The sequence below is a fragment of the Oncorhynchus mykiss genome, chromosome 28 (assembly GCF_057628025.1).
Source record: "Oncorhynchus mykiss isolate SJ-2025 chromosome 28, ASM5762802v1, whole genome shotgun sequence".
NCBI classification, from domain to species: domain Eukaryota; kingdom Metazoa; phylum Chordata; class Actinopteri; order Salmoniformes; family Salmonidae; genus Oncorhynchus; species Oncorhynchus mykiss.
Window position 1 is genome coordinate 39,337,501 of NC_143049.1, and position 21,370 is coordinate 39,358,870.

Consider the following 21,370-nt stretch of genomic DNA (forward strand, 5'->3'; position numbering starts at 1 on the left):
GGTAAAACATACGACATTATAAAATCCATGTACACAAACAACAAGTGTGCGTTTAAATGGGCAAAAAACACACATTTATTTCCACAGGGCCGTGGGGTGAGACAGGGATGCAGCTTAAGCCCCACCCTCTTCAACATATATATCAACGAACTGGCGCGGGCACTAGAAAAGTCTGCAGCACCCGGCTTCACCCCACTAGAATCTCAAGTCAAATGTCTTCTGTTTGCTGATGATCTGGTGCTTCTGTCACCAACCAAGGAGGGCCTAGAGCAGCACCTAGATCTTATGCACAGATTCTGTCAGACCTGACAGCAAATCTCAGTAAGACCAAAATAATGGTGTTCCAAAAAAGGTCCAGTCGCCAGAACCACAAATACACATTTCATCTAGACACCGTTGCCGTAGAGCACACAAAAAACTATGAATACATACCTCGGCTTAAACATCAGCGCCACAGGTAACTTCCACAAAGCTGTGAACGATCTGAGAGACAAGGCATGCCATCAAAAGAAACATAAATTTCAACACACCAATTAGGATCTGGCTAAAAATACTTGAATCTGTTATAGAACCCATTGCCCTTTATGGTTGTGAAGTCTGGGGTCCGCTCACCAACCAAGACTTCACAAAATGGGCCAAACACCAAAATATCCTCTGTGTACAACGTAGAACACCAAATAATCCACGCAGAGCAGAATAAGGCCGATACTCACAAATGATCAAAATCCCGAAAAGAGCTGTTCAATTCTGTAACCACCTAAAAGGAAGCGATTCCCTTCCATAACAAAGGGAAATAATTAACAAAATAACTGAGCTAGACTGCTATTTGGCCTATTTGGTCCAGAGAGTACATAGTGGCAGAATAACTTACCACTGTGACTGACCCAAACTTAAGGAAAGCTTTGATTATGTACGGACTCAGTGAGCATAGCCTTGCTATTGAGAAAGGCTGCCGTAGGCCGTATGCAGACATGGCTCTCAAGAGAAGACAGAATATGTGCACACTGCCCACAAAATGAGGTGGAAACTGAGCTGCACTTCCTAACCTGCTGCCCAATGTATGACCATGTTAGAGACACATATTTCCCTCAGATTACACAGATCCACAATGAATTCAAAAACAAACCCAATTTTGATGAACTCCCATATCTACTGGGTGAAATTCCACAGTGTGCCATCACAGCAGCAAGATTTGTGACCTCATGTGTACATTGTTACAACACTGTATATTGACATAGTATGACATAATGTCTTTATTCTTTTGGAACTTCTGTTAGTGGAATGTTTACTGTTCATTTTTATTGTTTATTTCACTATTATCTACCTCACTTGCTTTGGCAATGTTAACATATGTTTCCCATGCCAATAAAGCCCCTTGAAGTGAATTGAATTGAGAGAGAGAGAGAGAGAGAGAGACAGAGAGAGAGAGAGACAGAGACAGAGAGAGAGAGACAGAGAGAGAGACAGAGAGAGAGAGACAGAGAGAGAGAGAGAGAGAGAGAGACAGAGAGACAGAGAGAGAGTGATAGAGACAGAGAGAGAGAGACAGAGAGAGAGACAGAGAGAGAGACAGAGAGAGAGTGATAGAGAGACAGAGAGAGAGACCGAGAGAGAGACAGAGAGAGAGAGAGACAGAGAGAGAGAGAGACAGAGAGATAGAGAGAAAGAGAGAGAGAGAGAGAGAGAGTGAGAGTGAGAGAGAGAGAGATAGAGACAGAGAGAGAGACAGAGAGCGACAACGAGTGTAACATTTTTGTTGGTGAGGTTGGCGTGGAAAAAACACATGGAAATTAATGTCTAGCTGAACACTCGGTCAATTACGAACAAACTTACTCTACATCCGTTAACTTCATTCATTTTTACAGTATGAGTATTTTTACAGTATGAGTTTTTTTACAGTAATATTATTTTTACAGTTAGTCTTTTTACGGTAAGAGTATCTTACAGTAATAATATTTTACAGTAAGAGTATTTTTATTACAGTAAGATTCATTTCACAGTATGAGTATTTTTACAGTAAGATAATTTTTACAGTAAGAGTCTTTTTACAGTACGAGTCTTTTTACAGTATGAGTATTTTTACAGTACGAGTATTGGCTGTCATTCATTAAGACATTAATAAGGGTGACTTTAGGTAGACGTGTGCCTGATTATGATGATTAGGTACCATGGCTGTCTGTCATTCAGTGGGTTGTTAAAGAGATTGGTATTAAGAAGTTCGGCAACTTTGGCAAGGCAGAAGCATAATATAATGTTTTTATTTAAATATGAAAGTCAGTTAAGAACAAATTCGTATTAACAATGACGGCCTAGGAACAGTGGGTTAACTGTCTTGTTTAAGGGGCAGAACTATAGATTTTTACCTTGTCAGTTCAGGGGATTCGATCTAGCAACCTTTTGGTTACTGGCCCAACGCCCTAACCACTAGGCCACCTGCCACTCTGATTATTATTATGATAACATGCATATCTGTATAGATTACCAAGTTTATTTCTTTGCCTGTCTGTCATTCAGTGGGTTGTCAACTAACACCAAACTGGATAGTGCCGTTAGGAGCCAGCGCGACACACACACACACACACACACACACACACACACACACACACACATACTGCAATTAAGGTTTACTGGTCAGGCCTGACGGAGAACAGCTAATGAGATCCAGACAGTTTAACTAAGTTCTGACAGATGTTAGCTGTAGTTCTGCTAGGCTTCCTCCCCTGTAATTGAATGTCATCTGGACGTGTATCCTCTCTGCTCTCTGGTGGTGGGCCACCCTGATAGTGCTGGAGTTGCCTGTCTTGATCCAGTCTGCTAATGTTAGTACCCTTGACTGTGTCCCACATGGCACCCTATGACCCCTGGTCAAAAGTCGTGCACTATGTAGGGAATAGGGTGCCATAGGGCTCTGGTAGTGCACTATATAGGGAACATGGTGCCATAGGGGCTCTGGTCTAAAGTAGTGCACTATATAGGGAATAGGGTGCCATAGGGCTCTGGTCTAAAGTAGTGCACTATGTAGGGAATAGGGTGCCATAGGGCTCTGGTCTAATGTAGTGCATTATGTAGGGAATAGGGTGCCATAGGGTGCCATAGGACTCTGGTCTATAGTAGTGCACTATACAGGGAATAGGGTGCTATTTGGAACACACTTTCAGCCTGGGTTTGTCCTGGGTCTGCCCTGGGTTTGGTCTGGGTCTGGCCTGGGTCTGTCCTGGGACTCCCCTGGGTCTGTCCTGGGTCTCCCCTGTGTCTGTCCTGGGTCTGGGTCTGGTCTGGGTTTGTCCTGGGTCTGTCCTGGGTATGGTCTGGGTTTGTCCTGGGTCTGTCCTGGGACTCCCCTGGGTCTGGTCTGGGTCTCGCCAGGGTCTGGCCTGGGTCTGTCATGGGTCTGTCCTGGGTCTGGTCTGAGTCTGTCCTGGGTCTGTTCTGGGTCTGTCCTGGGTCTGTCCTGTGTCTGTCCTGGGTCTGGTCAGGGTCTTTCCTGGGTCTGTTCTGGGTCTGTCCTGGGTCTGGTCTGGGTCTGTCCTAAATCTGTTCTGGGTCTGTCCTAGGACTCCCCTGGGTCTGTCCTGGGTCTGTCCTGGGTCTGTTCTGGGTCTGTCCTGGGGTTCCTCTGGGTCTGTCCTAGGTCTGTCCTGGGTTTGGCCTGGGTTTCTCTTTATAATGTCATCCCCCTTGGCGCTTTTCCTATTTTGTTGCATTAACAACCTGTAATTTAAATAGATTTTTATTTGGATTTCATGTAATGGACACACACAAAATTGTCCAAATTGGTGAAATGAAATATATATATATATATGTCTTCACCCTCTTTGCTATGAAGTCCCTAAATAAGATCTGGTGCAACCAATTACCTTCAGAAGTCATATAATTAGTTAAATAAAGTCCTCCTGTGTGCAATCTAAGTGTCACATGATCTCAGTATAAATACACCTGTTCTGAAAGGCCCCAGAGTCTGCAACACCACTAAGCAAGCAGCACCATGAAGACCAAGGAGCTCTCCAAACAGGTGAGACATCCCACGGAGCACCATTAAATCCATTAATAAAAAATGGAAAGAATATGGCACCACAACAAACCTGCCAAGAGAGGGCCGCCCACCAAAACTCACAGACCGGACAAGGAGGGCATTAATCAGAGAGGCAACAAAGAGACCAAAGATAACCCTGAAGGAGCTGCAAAGCTCCACAGCGGAGACTGGAGTATCTGTCCATCGGACCACTTTAAGTTGTACACTCCACAGACCTGGGCTTTACGGAAGAGTGGCCAGAAAAAAAAGCCATTGTCTTAAGAATAAAATAAGCAAACACGTTTGGTGTTGCCGAAAGGCATTTGGTAGACTCCCCAAACATATGGAAAAAGGTACTCTGGTCAGATGAGACTAAAATTGAACTATTTTGGCCATGGGACGGAGACTGGGATGGAGGTTCACCTTCCAGCAGGACAACGACCCTAAGCATACTGCTAAACCAACACTCAAGTGGTTTGAATGGTTTAAGGGGAAACATTTAAATGTCTTGGAATGGCCTAGTCAAAGCCCAGACCTCAATCCAATTGAGAATCTGTGGTATGACTTAAAGATTGCTGTACACCAGCGGAACCCAACCCACTTGAAAAATGCCAAAGGGGTGAATACTTTCGCAAGCCACTGTAGAGAACCCACTTACTGGTACCGTTTTAATGGTCTATTTGTTTATGCTCAGGTTTACCACTTATTGTTACCTGGTGACAAGTGGCAAGAAAAAGTATGTGACCAATTTCTGCAGAAGTTGGTCATCAAATTTAATCTGATCTTCATCTAAGTTACAACAATAGTCAAACACAGTCTGCTTAAACTAATAACTCAAACAATTATCAGTTTTCTTTAATGAACACACCGTGTAAACATTCACAGTGCAGGGTGGGAAAAGTATGTGAACTTTTGGATTTAATAACTGGTTGAACCTCCTTTGGCAGCAATAACCTCAACCAAATGTTTTCTGTAGTTGTGGATCAGACCTTTACAACGGTCAGGAGGAATTTTGGACCATTTCCTCTTTACAAAACTGTTTCAGTTCAGCAATATTCTTGGGATGTCTGGTGTGAACCGCTCTCTTTGGGTCATGCCACAGTATCTCAATCGGGTTGAGGTCAGGACTCTGACTGCCACTCCAGAAGGGGTATTTTCTTCTGTTGAAGCCATTTTGTTGTTGATTTACTTCTGTGTTTTGTTGTCCTGTTGCATCACCAAACTTCTGTTGAGCTTCAATTGGCAGACAGGTAGCCTAACATTCTCCTGCAAAATGTCGTGATAAACTTGGGAATTCATTTTTCTGTCGATGATAGCAAGCTGTCCCTGAGACAGCAAAACAGACAAAACCATGATGCTCCCTTCATCATACTTTACAGTTGGGATGAGGTTTTGATGTTGGTGTGCTGTGCCTATTTTTCTCCACACATAGTGTTGTGTTTTGCTTTCAAAACACTCTACTTTAGTTTCATCTGTCCTCAGAGTATTTTGCCAGTAGCACTGTGGAACATCCAGGTGCTCTTTTGTAAATTTCAGACTTGCAGCAATGTTTTTTTTTGGACAGCAGTGGTTTCTTCCGTGGCGTCCTCATATGAATACCATTCTTGTTTAGTGTTTTACGTATCATAGACTCATCAACAGAGATGTTAGCATGTTCCAGAGATTTCTGTAAGTCTTTAGCTGACACTCTAGGATTCTTCTTAACCTCATTGAACTTTCTGTGCTGTGCTCTTGCAGTCATCTTTGCAGGACAGCCACTCCTAGGGAGAGTAACAACAGTGCTGAACTTTCTCCATTTATAGACAATTTGTCTTACCGTGGACTGATGAACATCAAGGCTTTTAGAGATACTTTTGCAACCCTTTCCAGCTTAATGCACGTCAACAATTCTTAATCTCAGGTCTTCTGAGATCTCTTTTGTTCGAGGCATGGTTCACATCAGGCAATGCCTCTTGTGAATAGCAAAGTCAAATTTTGTGAGTGTGTTTTTATCGGGCTCTAACCAACATCTCCAATCTCGTCTCACTGATTGTACTCCAGGTTAGCTGACTGCTGACTCCAATTATCTTTTGGAACGTTTCAATGATGTATTCAATATAGACAAGTACAATACAATAATTTGTGTGTTATTAGTTTAAGCACGCTGTGTTTGTCTGTTGTTGTGACTTAGATGAAGATCAGATCACATTTTATGAAATCCAGGTAATTCCAAAGTGTTCACATACTTAATGGTACTTATTTAATGGTCTATTTATTTATTCTGATGTTTACCACTTAATGGTACCTATTTAATTATCTAATTTAATTATATATGTATTGCTCTGCCTGCCAGTGATCTGGTCTTCGTAATGTCTCTTTATAAAGGCCAACTTAGTGTGAGACTTTACTCTTTTTCATCAATCATATATTTAACCACCAACTTAGTTGATATAGTCATGTATGCTGAGGAAAGGCAGAAGATGAGAAACTCATCCAATATACACATGAGTGGATCAACACAGAGGAGGTCAGCTGAAGTATTTGTGGGGTGGGGTGCTGCTAGTTAACATTCTCCACAGCAGAGAGAGAGAGAGAGAGAGAGAGAGAGAGAGAGAGAGAGAGAGAGAGAGAGAGAGAGAGAGAGAGAGAGAGAGAGAGAGAGAGAGAGAGAGAGAGAGAGAGAGAGAGAGAGAGAGAGAGAGAGAGAGAGAGAGAGAGAGAGAGAGAGAGAGAGAGAGAGAGAGAGAGAGAGAGAGAGAGAGAGAGAGAGAGAGAGAGAGAGAGAGAGAGAGAGAGAGAGAGAGAGAGAGAGAGAGAGAGAGAGAGAGAGAGAGAGAGAGAGAGAGAGAGAGAGAGAGAGAGAGAGAGAGAGAGAGAGAGAGAGAGAGAGAGAGAGATTTTCTAAGTACAGACTCTGGTTATTTATCTGTTCCATTCCTCTAGCACCAGGCAGGCTGGGGGTGCCATTTGGGACACAGGGTGAGGTTTGGCAAGGCAGGGTAATATGACTCGTAATATGACTCGATTTCCCTAATGGTTGTGTCGGGGGAGGACTGTACAATAGTCTTTTTGAAAGGGGGACTTACAGACACCCTCCCTGCCATTTCAAAGTGATTTTTTCTGTGCCCAGTCTGGCTTCTTTCTGTCAGAGTGTGTGTGTGTGTGTGTGTGTGTGACTGCCCGTGTATTCACAAATGTGTGTCTGTCTTTGGACAGAGTAGAGAAACAAACCCGGTGCTGGATCGTCTGATTGGTCTGACTGAGGGAGATGCTGGTTGTCTATTGGTCAGGACATTGTTGTTTCTTCCTCTGTCTGTCTGTCTGATTGGTCTGACTGAGGGAGATGCTGGTTGTCTATTGGTCAGGACATTGTTGTTTCTTCCTCTGTCTGTCTGTCTGATTGGTCTGACTGAGGGAGATGCTGGTTGTCTTATTGTCAGGACATTGTTGTTTCTTCCTCTGTCTGTCTGTCTGATTGGTCTGACTGAGGGAGATGCTGGTTGTCTATTGGTCAGGACATTGTTGTTTCTTCCTCTGTCCTGTCTGTCTGATTGGTCTGACTGAGGAGATGCTGGTTGTCTATTGGTCAGGACATTGTTGTTTCTTCCTCTGTCTGTCTGTCTGATTGGTCTGACTGATGAGAGATGCTGGTTGTCTATTGGTCAGGACATTGTTGTTTCTTCCCTCTGTCTGTCTGTCTGATTGGGTCTGACTGAGGGAGATGCTGGTTGTCTATTGGTCAGGACATTGTTGTTTCTTCCTCTGTCCGTCTGTCCGTCCGTCCGTCCGTCCGTGGATAGATGTTTCTTGATATTCAGTAGCTGCTGTCTCTTTTATCATGTAATCTACATTGGTCTTCTGGCACACTTTTGTTTGATTTCTATCATGTATGGAAACAACATTATAACTCACTCTATTCTGTTCTCAATGTTACTTTTGTAATGTGATATACTCTGAGTGATATGAATGTGAGGGGTGAGGTGAGTGGTGAGGTGAGGTGAAGTGAGGGGTGGGGAGAGGGGAGGGATGAGGGGTGGGGGAGAGGGGTGGGGTGAGGTGAGGGGTGAAGGGTGAGGTGAGGGAGGGGTGAAGGGTGAGGGGTGAGGGGAGGTGAAGGGTGAGGTGAGGGAGGTGAGGGGTGAGTGGAGGTGAAGGTTGAGGTGAGGGGTGAAGGGTGAGGTAAGGGGAGGTGGAGGGGAGTGAGGGGTGAGGGGTGAGGGGTGAGGGAGGGGAGGTGAGGGGTGGAAGGGTGAGGGGGGGTGAGGTAATGGGTGATGTGAGGGGAGGGGAGGGGATGTGAAGGGTGAGGGGAGGGGAGGGGTGAGGTGATGGGTGATGTGAGGGGAGGGGAGGGGAGGGGATGTGAGGGGTGAAGGGTGAGGGAGGGGTGAGGTGATGTGAGGGGAGGGGCAGGGGTGATTTATCTGTTTGATGTAGCAGAGGTGATTTGGAATCGTGAACCACCTCTTGTGAAGAGGCATCCCTGCCTAAGACTTGTGATCCTAAATGTCTCCCTCAGACTAGATAATGCACATTTTTCAACTAATGGTTTAGATATTGGGTTGGTGAGCAGGAGACCCAGGTTCATTCCTGAAAGTTAAACTAACATGCTCTCTCCTCCTCGTCTCAAGGAGATGTTTGAGGAATATCAATTATCTGTCACTTCTCTTCTCTTCGTGAGCTGTGACTTGAGAATACTCTGTTCTAATGTCTTCTCTCTCTTCTTTACAGGGTGACATCCAGCAGTTGCTGATTGTGGCCGACCCGCGGGCAGCGTACGACTACTGTGAACACTACAGCCCCGACTGTGAAACGCCTCACCAGGAGCAGCCACAGGCACAGGAACCAGAGGATGAGGTATGGAGGGAGGGAGAGAGAGAGAGGGGGAGAGGGGGAGAGAGGAGAGGGGGAGAGGGGGGGAGAGAGAGAGAGAGAGTGGGAGAGAGAGAGAGGGGGAGAGAGAAGAGGGGGAGAGGGGGGGAGAGAGAGAGAGTGGGAGAGAGAGAGAGAGTGGGAGAGAGAGAGAGAGAGGGGGAGAGAGAGAGGGGGAGAGGGGGGGAGAGAGAGAGAGAGAGAGAGAGAGAGAGAGAGAGAGAGAGGAGGGGGAGAAGGGGGGGAGAGAGAGAGAGTGGGAGAGAGAGAGAGAGTGGGAGAGGGAGTGGAGAGAGAGAGAGAGAGAGTGGGAGAGGGAGGAGGAGGGAGAGACTCTCTCGCGTCGGTTGTCAGCCATGCAGTAAGGTCATCTTGTCTAACAATACCCCACCGTGATACACGTAGGCGGCAGCACCCAAAAAACGTCTGTCGTCCCTCAGAGACTATCTTTAAATCCTTTGAAGACATATTAACATTACACAATCATATATAGACACAAACAGTGTGAATGAACTATTCTCCTTGCAATTTCTGACGAAGACCAGCAGCTCAAAGCCTACCTTTTTGGCTCAGCAATGTCTGTGTATCTCAGAGCCTCTCAGTCTAGTAAGGGTTGAACATCTGATGAAACATATAACAAGGTTCTCATGTGAAACACATTTATATATATATATTTTTCTTTCTCTCATCTATTTGTACCTATTTATTAATCCATTTGATGTTCCATTGACGATCATACACATTTCAATACCGACTCGGATGTTTTCACCGATCTCTCTGCCTGATTTGAGTTTCATTGTCGACGTTCTCCAACTCCACGTAAATCCCTCAAACACACAATCGTCGTCTCTCCCTCTCTCCCTGTCTCTCTCTCTCTCTCTCTCTCCCGCTCTCCCTCTCTCCCTGTCTCTCCCTGTCTCTCTCCCTCTCTCCCTGTCTCTCTCCCTCTCTCTCTCCCGCTCTCCCTCTCTCCCTGTCTCTCCCTGTCTCTCTCCCTCTCTCCCTGTCCTCTCTCCCTCTCTCTCTCCCGCTCTCCCTCTCTCCCTGTCTCTCCTGTCTCTCTCCCTCTCTCTCTCCCGCTCTCCCTCTCTCCCTGTCTCTCCCTGTCTCTCTCTCTCCCGCTCTCCCTCTCTCCCTCTCTCCCTGTCTCTCCCTGTCTCTCTCCCTCTCTCTCCAAAGCCACATTCTTCAGCCAAATCCACCTAATTGAAATACAATGCTTTGTGTCTGGGTTTATTTCTCTCCAAATCGCACCCTACTCCCTATATAGTGCATTACTTTTGACCAGAGCCCAATGGAACCCTATTCCCTATATAGTGCACTACTTTAGACCAGAGCCCTATGGCACCCTATTCCCAACATAGTGCACTACTTTAGACCAGAGCCCTATGTGTGCCATGTGGGATGTAGACTCCGTATTGTGATAGTCTATCCTGAAGGGAACGGTGATGTTCACTATGAGCTCACACTACAAACTTTCCGTATCCTTCTGCCACAAAGTCTGAGCCCTGGTGTGGTTGTGTGGTTGTGTGGTTGTGTGGTTGTGTGGTTGTCTGTGTGTGTGTGTGTGTTTGTGTCTGTGTGTGTCTGTGTGTATCTGTGTGTGTGTGTGTGTGTGTGTGTACGAGTGTACGAGTGGCCTCAGTGATTTATACCTATAATGAGTCCACCAGGCTCAGGAGCTCAGTTCTCCCTCTCTGGGGTCACACACACACACACTCTCTCTCTCTCTCTCTCTCTCTCTCTCTCTCTCTCTCTCTTTGCCTGTGAAATATAAACCTACCACCGCTAGATTGATGCCCAGCCCACTACCTGGAAAAACAACCGCTGCTGCTAGGGGTTATAGTGCCTCTCTAAATAATCTCTAGCCTGATCCCAGGTCTGTTAGTGCTGTATAGCCAACTGGCTAGCCTATATTAACCTGGTCCCAGGTCTGTTAGTGCTGTAGGTCTGTTAGTGCTGTAGGTCTGTTAGTGCTGTATAGCCAACTGGCTAGCCTATCTTAACCTGGTCCCAGGTTTGTTAGTGCTGTAGGTCTGTTAGTGCTGTGTAGCCAACTGGCTAGCCTATCTTAACCTGGTCCCAGGTCTGTTAGTGCTGTATAGCCAACTGGCTAGCCTATCTTAACCTGGTCCCAGGTTTGTTAGTGCTGTAGGTCTGTTAGTGCTGTGTAGCCAACTGGCTAGCCTATCTTAACCTGGTCCCAGGTCTGTTAGTGCTGTGTAGCCAACTGGCTAGCCTATCTTAACCTGGTCCCAGGTCTGTTAGTGCTGTATAGCCAACTGGCTAGCCTATCTTAACCTGGTCCCAGGTCTGTTAGTGCTGTATAGCCAACTGGCTAGCCTATCTTAACCTGGTCCCAGGTCTGTTAGTGCTGTATAGCCAACTGGCTAGCCTATCTTAACCTGGTCCCAGGTCTGTTAGTGCTGTATAGCCAACTGGCTAGCCTATCTTAACCTGGTCTCAGGTTTGTTAGTGCTGTAGGTCTGTTAGTGCTGTATAGCCAACTGGCTAGCCTATCTTAACCTGGTCCCAGGTCTGTTAGTGCTGTAGGTCTGTTAGTGCTGTATAGCCAACTGGCTAGCCTATCGTAACCTGATCCCAGGTCTGTTAGTGCTGTATAGCCAACTGGCTAGCCTATATTAACCTGGTCCCAGGTCTGTTAGTGCTGTAGGTCTGTTAGTGCTGTATAGCCAACTGGCTAGCCTATCTTAACCTGGTCCCAGGTCTGTTAGTGCTGTAGGTCTGTTAGTGCTGTAGGTCTGTTAGTGCTGTATAGCTAACTGGCTAGCCTAACTCTGGTCTGACAAAAGGAATTTGTGTATTTTAACAAACAACAGGATAGAAATAGTAGTTCTGTGTTTTGATAATTAAATGGAAATATAGCCAAGGTACAGAAGGAGTAGAACATCTTGGTCCTGGAAAACATTGTTTTGACGTTGCCAAGACTAGTCTGAGAATAGGGAGCATTAAGAAAGGGTTGAGACACTTATCTTCCAACTTCTGTTAAGGAGATGATTTAAGAGGGCCACATTTAGATGGTTAGAGTATTTAACTGAAGATGATTACAATGAGATGGATAGAGTCTTTGACTGAAGATGACCACATTGAGATGGATAGAGTCTTTGACTGAAGATGACCACATTGAGATGGATAGAGTCTTTGACTGAAGATGATTACAATGAGATGGATAGAGTCTTTGACTGAAGATGACCACATTGAGATGGATAGTCTTTGACTGAAGATGACCACATTGAGATGGATAGAGTCTTTGACTGAAGATGACCACATTGAGATGGATAGAGTCTTTGACTGAAGATGACCACATTGAGATGGATAGAGTCTTTGACTGAAGATGACCACATTGAGATGGATAGAGTCTTTGACTGAAGATGACCACATTGATATGGATAGAGTCTTTGATTGAAGATGACCACATTGAGATGGATAGAGTCTTTGACTGAAGATGATTACAATGAGATGGATAGAGTCTTTGACTGAAGATGACCACATTGAGATGGATAGTCTTTGACTGAAGATGACCACATTGGGATGGATATAGTCTTTGACTGAAGATGACCACATTGAGATGGATAGTCTTTGACTGAAGATGACCACATTGGGATGGATATAGTCTTTGACTGAAGATGATTACAATGAGATGGATAGAGTCTTTGACTGAAGATGACCACATTGAGATGGATAGAGTCTTTGACTGAAGAGAACCTCGTTAAGACTCGTTGAGAGTCTTTAGCCGTGTCTAGACTTGTCAGTTCAGGCAGCTTTTAGTGTTCTGATCATGAAATTCCGAACGTATCACCCGTCTCAACCTAGATTTTAAATGTGTCTACGGTGTCAACAGCGTGTCTAGATTCCCTTTTTCTATATTCAAATGCCAGTATGCATTCTACAAACGGTGGAATATAACACAACAACTACTGATGGAAATAGTTAACTACTGTAGCTAACTAGCCCCCCACCCTCCACCTTCCCTAACTCAGACGACGCAGGGTCAATTGTGTGCCGCCCTATGGGGCTCCCAGTCACGGCCGGCTGTGACAAAGCCTGGGATTGAACCCCGATTCTGTAGTGGCTCCTCAGCACTTCGACGCGGTGCATTAGATCGTTGTGCCAGTCTTTGACGGAATCCCGGGGGTCTTTGACGGAATCCCGGGAGTCTTTGACGGAATCCCCGGAGTCTTGGACGGAATCCCGGGAGTCTTTGACGGAATCCCGGGAGTCTTTGACGGAATCCCGGGAGTCTTTGACGGAATCCCGGGAGTCTTTGACGGAACCCTTGTTGTTTTCAACGAGTCGATGGAACAACTTTATAGGAAGGACTATTCTAGGTTATAACAAAAATAAAAATCAGTCAATCGAGTCAATAGTTATTATATGATCAACCAATCAGGTGTTCCAGGTCTGTTTATCAGATGATGGACGGATGGAGGGATGAAGGGTCAAGGGGTTCAATGTTCAGAACATGTCTTTGACCCTGACCTCTATGAGATATACCCTGATCCCTACCTAGCCCATAATACTTTGCAACACACAGACACATGCAAGAGGAGAGAGGCAGGGATGAGAAGAGGGATGTAGCAAGAGGGGGAGTATTTTATGAGCACGCTTAAATATTTATCTCTTTAAACTTTTTAAACTTTCTCGCCTGTGGTGGGGAATTCTTCAGGCTTGGCCAGGCTCTCAAACCTCATAAATGTACTGTCTCTGTGCTCTATCTCATTCCCTTTCCCCCCCCCTCTCTCTCCCTCTCTCTCTCTCTCTCTCTCTCTCTCTCTCTCTCTCTCTCTCTCTCTCTCTCTCTCTCTCGCTCTCTCTCTCTCTTTTCCCACCCTCTCTCTCTTTCTCTGTCAGTCTCCTTCAATTTATGTCTGTCTCTCTCTATCTCTCTATTATTTTGATGAGTTCAGCAGTTGAACTTGAACTAATATTTATCTGTCCCCTCGGTATCAGTGCTAGAACCCGGTCAGTAGCCTGTTAACAGAGATACAGTATCTGCGACAAGAACCCTGTCAGTAGCCTGTTAACAGAGATACAGTATCTGGGACAAGAACCCTGGCCGTAGCCTGTTAACAGAGATACCATATCTGGGACTAGAACCCTGTCAGTAGCATGTTAACAGAGGTACAGTATCTGGGACAAGAACCCTGTCAGTAGCCTGTTAACAGAGATACCGTATCTGGGACAAGAACCCTGTCAGTAGCCTGTTAACAGAGGTACCGGATCTGGGACTAGAACCCTGTCAGTAGCCTGTTAACAGAGATACTATATCTGAGACTAGAACCCTGGCCATAGCCTGTTAACAGAGGTACTGTATCTGGGACTAGAACCCTGTCAGTAGCCTGGTAACAGAGGTACCATATCTGGGACTAGAACCCTGTCAGTAGCCTGTTAACAGAGATACCGTATCTGGGACTAGAACCATGTCAGTAGCCTGTTAACAGAGATGCTGTATCTGGGACTAGAACCCTGTCAGTAGCCTGTAAACAGAGGTACTGTATCTGGGACTAGAACCCTGTCAGTAGCCTGTTAAATAAATCTACATAGTCTTTTTTTGACTGGACCTCATATAGGTTAAAGAATCCTCCTAAATCAATGAGTAGAATTTGATCTATTAGCAACTACTTTCATCCATTATCTGTTTTCATTTGACTGCACTGCAAAAAATGGATGGAGGGCTCTGGTCAAATGTAGTGCACTATTTAGGGAATAGGGTGCCATAGGGCTCTGGTCAAATGTAGTGCACTATTTAGGGAATAGGGTGCCATAGGGGTGTAGGCATTACATGTATGAGTGGACGAGTCATGAACTACAACAGATATTTAAACACAAGCTAGTAATGAATGAACTACAAGCTGGAATTGTGATACAGTGAATTATAAGTGAAATAATCTGTCTGTAAACAATTGTTGGAAAAATTACTTGTGTCATGCACAAAGTAGATGTCCTAACCGACTTGCCAAAACTATAGTTTGTTAACAAGAAATTTGTGGAGTGGTTGAAAAACGAGTTTTAATGACTCCAACCTAAGTGTATGTAAACTTCTGACTTCAACTGTATGTTATTCAGATATACAGTTGAAGTCGGAAGTTTACATGCACTTAGATTGGGGTCATTAAAACTCGTTTTTAAACCACTCCACAAATTCGTTTAGGACATCTACTTTGTGCTTGACATCATGGGAAAATCAAAAGAAATCAGCCAAGACCTCAGAAAAAAAATGTGGACCTCCACAAGTCTGGTTCATCCTTGGGAGCAATTTCCAAATTCCTGAAGGTACCATGTTCATCTGTACAAACAATAGTGCGCAAGTATAAACACCATGAGACCACGCAGCCGTCATACCGCTCAGGAAGGCGACGCGTTCTGTCTCCTAGAGATGAACGTACATTGGTGCGAAAAGTGCAAATCAATCGCAGAACAACAGCAAAGGACAATGTAAAGATGCTGGAGGAAACAGGTACAAAAGGTACAAAAGTCCACAGTAAAATGAGTCCTATATCGACATAACCTGAAAGGACACTCAGCAAGGAAGAAGCCACTTCTCCAAAACCACCTTAAAAAAGCCAGACTATGGTTTGCAACTGCACATGGGGACAAAGATCGTACTTTTTGGAGAAATGTCCTCTGGTCTGGTGAAACAAAAATAGAAGTGTTTGGCCATAATGACCATCATTCTGTTTGGAGAGAAAAGGGGGAGGCTTGCAAGCCGAAGAACACCATCCCAATCGTGGAGCACGGGGGTTAGCAGCATCATGTTGTGGGGGTGCTTTGCTGCAGGAGGGACTGGTGAACTTCGCAAAATATATGCCATCATGAGGCAGGAAAATGATGTGGATGTATTGAAGCAACATCTCAAGACATCAGTAAGGAAGTTAAAGGATGCTTGCAAATGGGTCTTCCAAATGGACAATGACCCCAAGCAGACTTTCAAAGTTGTGGCAAAATGGCTTAAGGACAACAAAGTCAAGTCATTGGAGTGGCCATCACAAAGCCCTGACCTCAATTCTATAGAAAATTTGAAGGGCAGAACTGAAAAAGTGTGTGCAAACAAGGAGGCCTACAGACATGACTCAGTTACACCAGCTCTGTCAGGAGGAATGGGACAAAATTCACCCAACTTGTTGTCGGAAGCTTGTGGAAGGCAACCAGAAATCTCACCGAAACGCTTGAGCCAAGTTAAACAATTTTATGGCAATGCTACCAAATACTAATTGAATGTATGTAAACTTCTGACCCACTGGGAATGTGATGAAAGAAATAAATCATTCTCTCTACTATTATTCTGACATTTCACATTCTTAAAATAAAGTGGTGATCCTAACTGACCTAAGACAGGGGACTTTTTACTAAGATTAATTGTCAGGAACTTTTGAAAACTAAGTTTAAATGTATTTGGCTAAATTGTATGTAAACTTCCGACTTCAGCTGTAGAGGGGAGGGTTTGAAGGGTACGACTAAAACTAACAACAAAAAAGTGTACTGATATAAAATATACTATGTCCCTAAAATGTGAAAATTACAGAAAAACTGAAATTAACACCTCATTAAGAACATTTCACACATGGATAAAATGGACAGTCCAGTCTAAGACCTCAGGTTTACGTTTGTTCTGAACACACACACACACACACACACACACACACACACACACACACACACACACACACACACACACACACACACACACACACACACACACACATACACACACACACATGTTTTACTATCCTTGTGGGGACCAAACAATTTATTCCTAACCCTAACCTTTACACTAACCTTAATTCCAAACCAATAATCTGCAAACGTAACCCTAACATCTAACCCTAACCCCAATTCTAACCCTAAACCTAACCCCTAACCCCAATTATAACCCTAAACCCTAACCCCTAACCCCAATTATAACCCTAAACCCTAACCCCTAACCCCAATTATAACCCTAAACCCTAACCCCTAAGCCTAAAATAGCCTTTTTTTTCTGGCGAAATGTCCGCACTTGTCAGAATCTTCTTTGCTTTCCCACAAGGATAGTGAAACCAACAACAACAACAACAACAACAACACACACCCTTACTCTCCACACACACGTTGAGTTTCACATGACCAGTAATAGGGTTCATGATTGCAGTGTTGAAGAGGGCAGTAAAAACCCAGCATGCATTAAAAACAGGATGTTAAATGCTAGCCAATGAAAACTCATCTGCCTGGGCCGTGTTTTTCAACTGCCAAAGATCGCCTCTAGGCCTCTACCAAGCCACTCTGAAAGACCTTTCTAAAAATGGTTGTGTGTGTGTGTGTGTGTGTGTGTGTGTGTGTGTGTGTGTGTGTGTGTGTGTGTGTGTGTGTGTGTGTGTGTGTGTGTGTGTATGTGTGTGTGTGTTTATGTGTGTGTGTGTGTGTGTGTGTGTGTGTGTGTGTGTGTGTGTGTGTGTGTGTGTGTGTGTTTATGGGTGAACCCTTATGGGCAACCTAAACATAGCAGGGGATTTAATTACAATTCTGAAAGTAGATACAGGTCTTTAAGTTACTTTGAGAGACATAAAACATAACGTGTGATTCCCACAGGGCCCAAGTGGCTCTGGTCTAAAGTAGTGCACTCTGTAGGGAATAGGGTGCCATAGGGCTCTGGTCTAAAGTAGTGCACTATGTAGGGAATAGGGTGCCATAGGGCTCTGGTCTAAAGTAGTGCACTATGTAGGGAATAGGGTGCCATTTGGGATGCAACGAAAGAGTGGTTGGACTTGATCAACTCATTCATTAATTACTAGCTTCCTTTTTAATATATGTTGTAGTTAATTTATTCATTACTAGCTTCTGAGAAATATGAAGAAATATGAAGAACACGATAAGGAAGTAAGTTAGCATACCATATACAGGGTCAGTTCTAGTACCATATTTACAACGTGCAGGGATACTGGAGTGATGGAGGTAGATACGTATAGTGGTAAGGATACCATATACAGGGTCAGTTCTAGTACCATATTTACAACGTGCAGGGATACTGGAGTGATGGAGGTAGATACGTATAGTGGTAAGGATACCATATACAGGGTCAGTTCTAGTACCATATTTACAACGTGCAGGGATACTGGAGTGATGGAGGTAGATACGTATAGTGGTAAGGATACCATATACAGGGTCAGTTCTAGTACCATATTTACAACGTGCAGGGATACTGGAGTGATGGAGGTAGATACGTATAGTGGTAAGGATACCATATACAGGGTCAGTTCTAGTACCATATTTACAACGTGCAGGGATACTGGAGTGATGGAGGTAGATACGTATAGTGGTAAGGATACCATATACAGGGTCAGTTCTAGTACCATATTTACAACGTGCAGGGATACTGGAGTGATGGAGGTAGATACGTATAGTGGTAAGGATACCATATACAGGGTCAGTTCTAGTACCATATTTACAACGTGCAGGGATACTGGAGTGATGGAGGTAGATACGTATAGTGGTAAGGATACCATATACAGGGTCAGTTCTAGTACCATATTTACAACGTGCAGGGATACTGGAGTGATGGAGGTAGATACGTATAGTGGTAAGGATACCATATACAGGGTCAGTTCTAGTACCATATTTACAACGTGCAGGGATACTGGAGTGATGGAGGTAGATACGTATAGTGGTAAGGATACCATATACAGGGTCAGTTCTAGTACCATATTTACAACGTGCAGGGATACTGGAGTGATGGAGGTAGATACGTATAGTGGTAAGGATACCATATACAGGGTCAGTTCTAGTACCATATTTACAACGTGCAGGGATACTGGAGTGATGGAGGTAGATACGTATAGTGGTAAGGATACCATATACAGGGTCAGTTCTAGTACCATATTTACAACGTGCAGGGATACTGGAGTGATGGAGGTAGATACGTATAGTGGTAAGGATACCATATACAGGGTCAGTTCTAGTACCATATTTACAACGTGCAGGGATACTGGAGTGATGGAGGTAGATACGTATAGTGGTAAGGATACCATATACAGGGTCAGTTCTAGTACCATATTTACAACGTGCAGGGATACTGGAGTGATGGAGGTAGATACGTATAGTGGTAAGGATACCATATACAGGGTCAGTTCAGTACCATATTTACAACGTGCAGGGATACTGGAGTGATGGAGGTAGATACGTATAGTGGTAAGGATACCATATACAGGGTCAGTTCTAGTACCATATTTACAACGTGCAGGGATACTGGAGTGATGGAGGTAGATACGTATAGTGGTAAGGATACCATATACAGGGTCAGTTCTAGTACCATATTTACAACGTGCAGGGATACTGGAGTGATGGAGGTAGATATGTATAGTGGTAAGGATACCATATACAGGGTCAGTTCTAGTACCATATTTACAACGTGCAGGGATACTGGAGTGATGGAGGTAGATACGTATAGTGGTAAGGATACCATATACAGGGTCAGTTCTAGTACCATATTTACAACGTGCAGGGATACTGGAGTGATGGAGGTAGATACGTATAGTGGTAAGGATACCATATACAGGGTCAGTTCTAGTACCATATTTACAACGTGCAGGGATACTGGAGTGATGGAGGTAGATACGTATAGTGGTAAGGATACTATATACAGGGTCAGTTCTAGTACCATATTTACAACGTGCAGGGATACTGGAGTGATGGAGGTAGATACGTATAGTGGTAAGGATACTATATACAGGGTCAGTTCAGTACCATATTTACAACGTGCAGGGATACTGGAGTGATGGAGGTAGATACGTATAGTGGTAAGGATACCATATACAGGGTCAGTTCTAGTACCATATTTACAACGTGCAGGGATACTGGAGTGATGGAGGTAGATACGTATAGTGGTAAGGATACCATATACAGGGTCAGTTCTAGTACCATATTTACAACGTGCAGGGATACTGGAGTGATGGAGGTAGATACGTATAGTGGTAAGGATACCATATACAGGGTCAGTTCTAGTACCATATTTACAACGTGCAGGGATACTGGAGTGATGGAGGTAGATACGTATAGTGGTAAGGATACTATATACAGGGTCAGTTCAGTACCATATTTACAATGTGCAGGGATACTGGAGTGATGGAGGTAGATACGTATAGTGGTAAGGATACCATATACAGGGTCAGTTCTAGTACCATATTTACAACGTGCAGGGATACTGGAGTGATGGAGGTAGATACGTATAGTGGTAAGGATACCATATACAGGGTCAGTTCTAGTACCATATTTACAACGTGCAGGGATACTGGAGTGATGGAGGTAGATACGTATAGTGGTAAGGATACTATATACAGGGTCAGTTCAGTACCATATTTACAACGTGCAGGGATACTGGAGTGATGGAGGTAGATACGTATAGTGGTAAGGATACCATATACAGGGTCAGTTCTAGTACCATATTTACAACGTGCAGGGATACTGGAGTGATGGAGGTAGATACGTATAGTGGTAAGGATACCATATACAGGGTCAGTTCTAGTACCATATTTACAACGTGCAGGGATACTGGAGTGATGGAGGTAGATACGTATAGTGGTAAGGATACTATATACAGGGTCAGTTCAGTACCATATTTACAACGTGCAGGGATACTGGAGTGATGGAGGTAGATACGTATAGTGGTAAGGATACCATATACAGGGTCAGTTCTAGTACCATATTTACAACGTGCAGGGATACTGGAGTGATGGAGGTAGATACGTATAGTGGTAAGGATACTATATACAGGGTCAGTTCAGTACCATATTTACAACGTGCAGGGATACTGGAGTGATGGAGGTAGATACGTATAGTGGTAAGGATACCATATACAGGGTCAGTTCTAGTACCATATTTACAACGTGCAGGGATACTGGAGTGATGGAGGTAGATACGTATAGTGGTAAGGATACCATATACAGGGTCAGTTCTAGTACCATATTTACAACGTGCAGGGATACTGGAGTGATGGAGGTAGATACGTATAGTGGTAAGGATACCATATACAGGGTCAGTTCTAGTACCATATTTACAACGTGCAGGGATACTGGAGTGATGGAGGTAGATACGTATAGTGGTAAGGATACCATATACAGGGTCAGTTCTAGTACCATATTTACAACGTGCAGGGATACTGGAGTGATGGAGGTAGATACGTATAGTGGTAAGGATACCATATACAGGGTCAGTTCTAGTACCATATTTACAACGTGCAGGGATACTGGAGTGATGGAGGTAGATACGTATAGTGGTAAGGATACTATATACAGGGTCAGTTCAGTACCATATTTACAACGTGCAGGGATACTGGAGTGATGGAGGTAGATACGTATAGTGGTAAGGATACTATATACAGGGTCAGTTCAGTACCATATTTACAACGTGCAGGGATACTGGAGTGATGGAGGTAGATACGTATAGTGGTAAGGATACCATATACAGGGTCAGTTCTAGTACCATATTTACAACGTGCAGGGATACTGGAGTGATGGAGGT

General features: G+C 44.2%; 1 protein-coding gene across 6 annotated transcripts in view; it reads left to right on the top strand.

Moving 5' to 3' along the window:
- The window catches only part of LOC149971180 (collagen alpha-1(XI) chain-like), a 222,638-nt gene that overhangs the window by 80,740 nt on the left and 120,528 nt on the right, over positions 1-21,370 (top strand). For all 6 annotated transcript variants that reach the window (XM_090225280.1, XM_090225284.1, XM_090225279.1 and 3 more), the window contains exon 5: positions 8,723-8,848. In XM_090225280.1, coding sequence (XP_090081406.1) covers positions 8,723-8,848 — 126 coding nt within the window. The remainder of the gene's footprint in view (positions 1-8,722; positions 8,849-21,370) is intronic.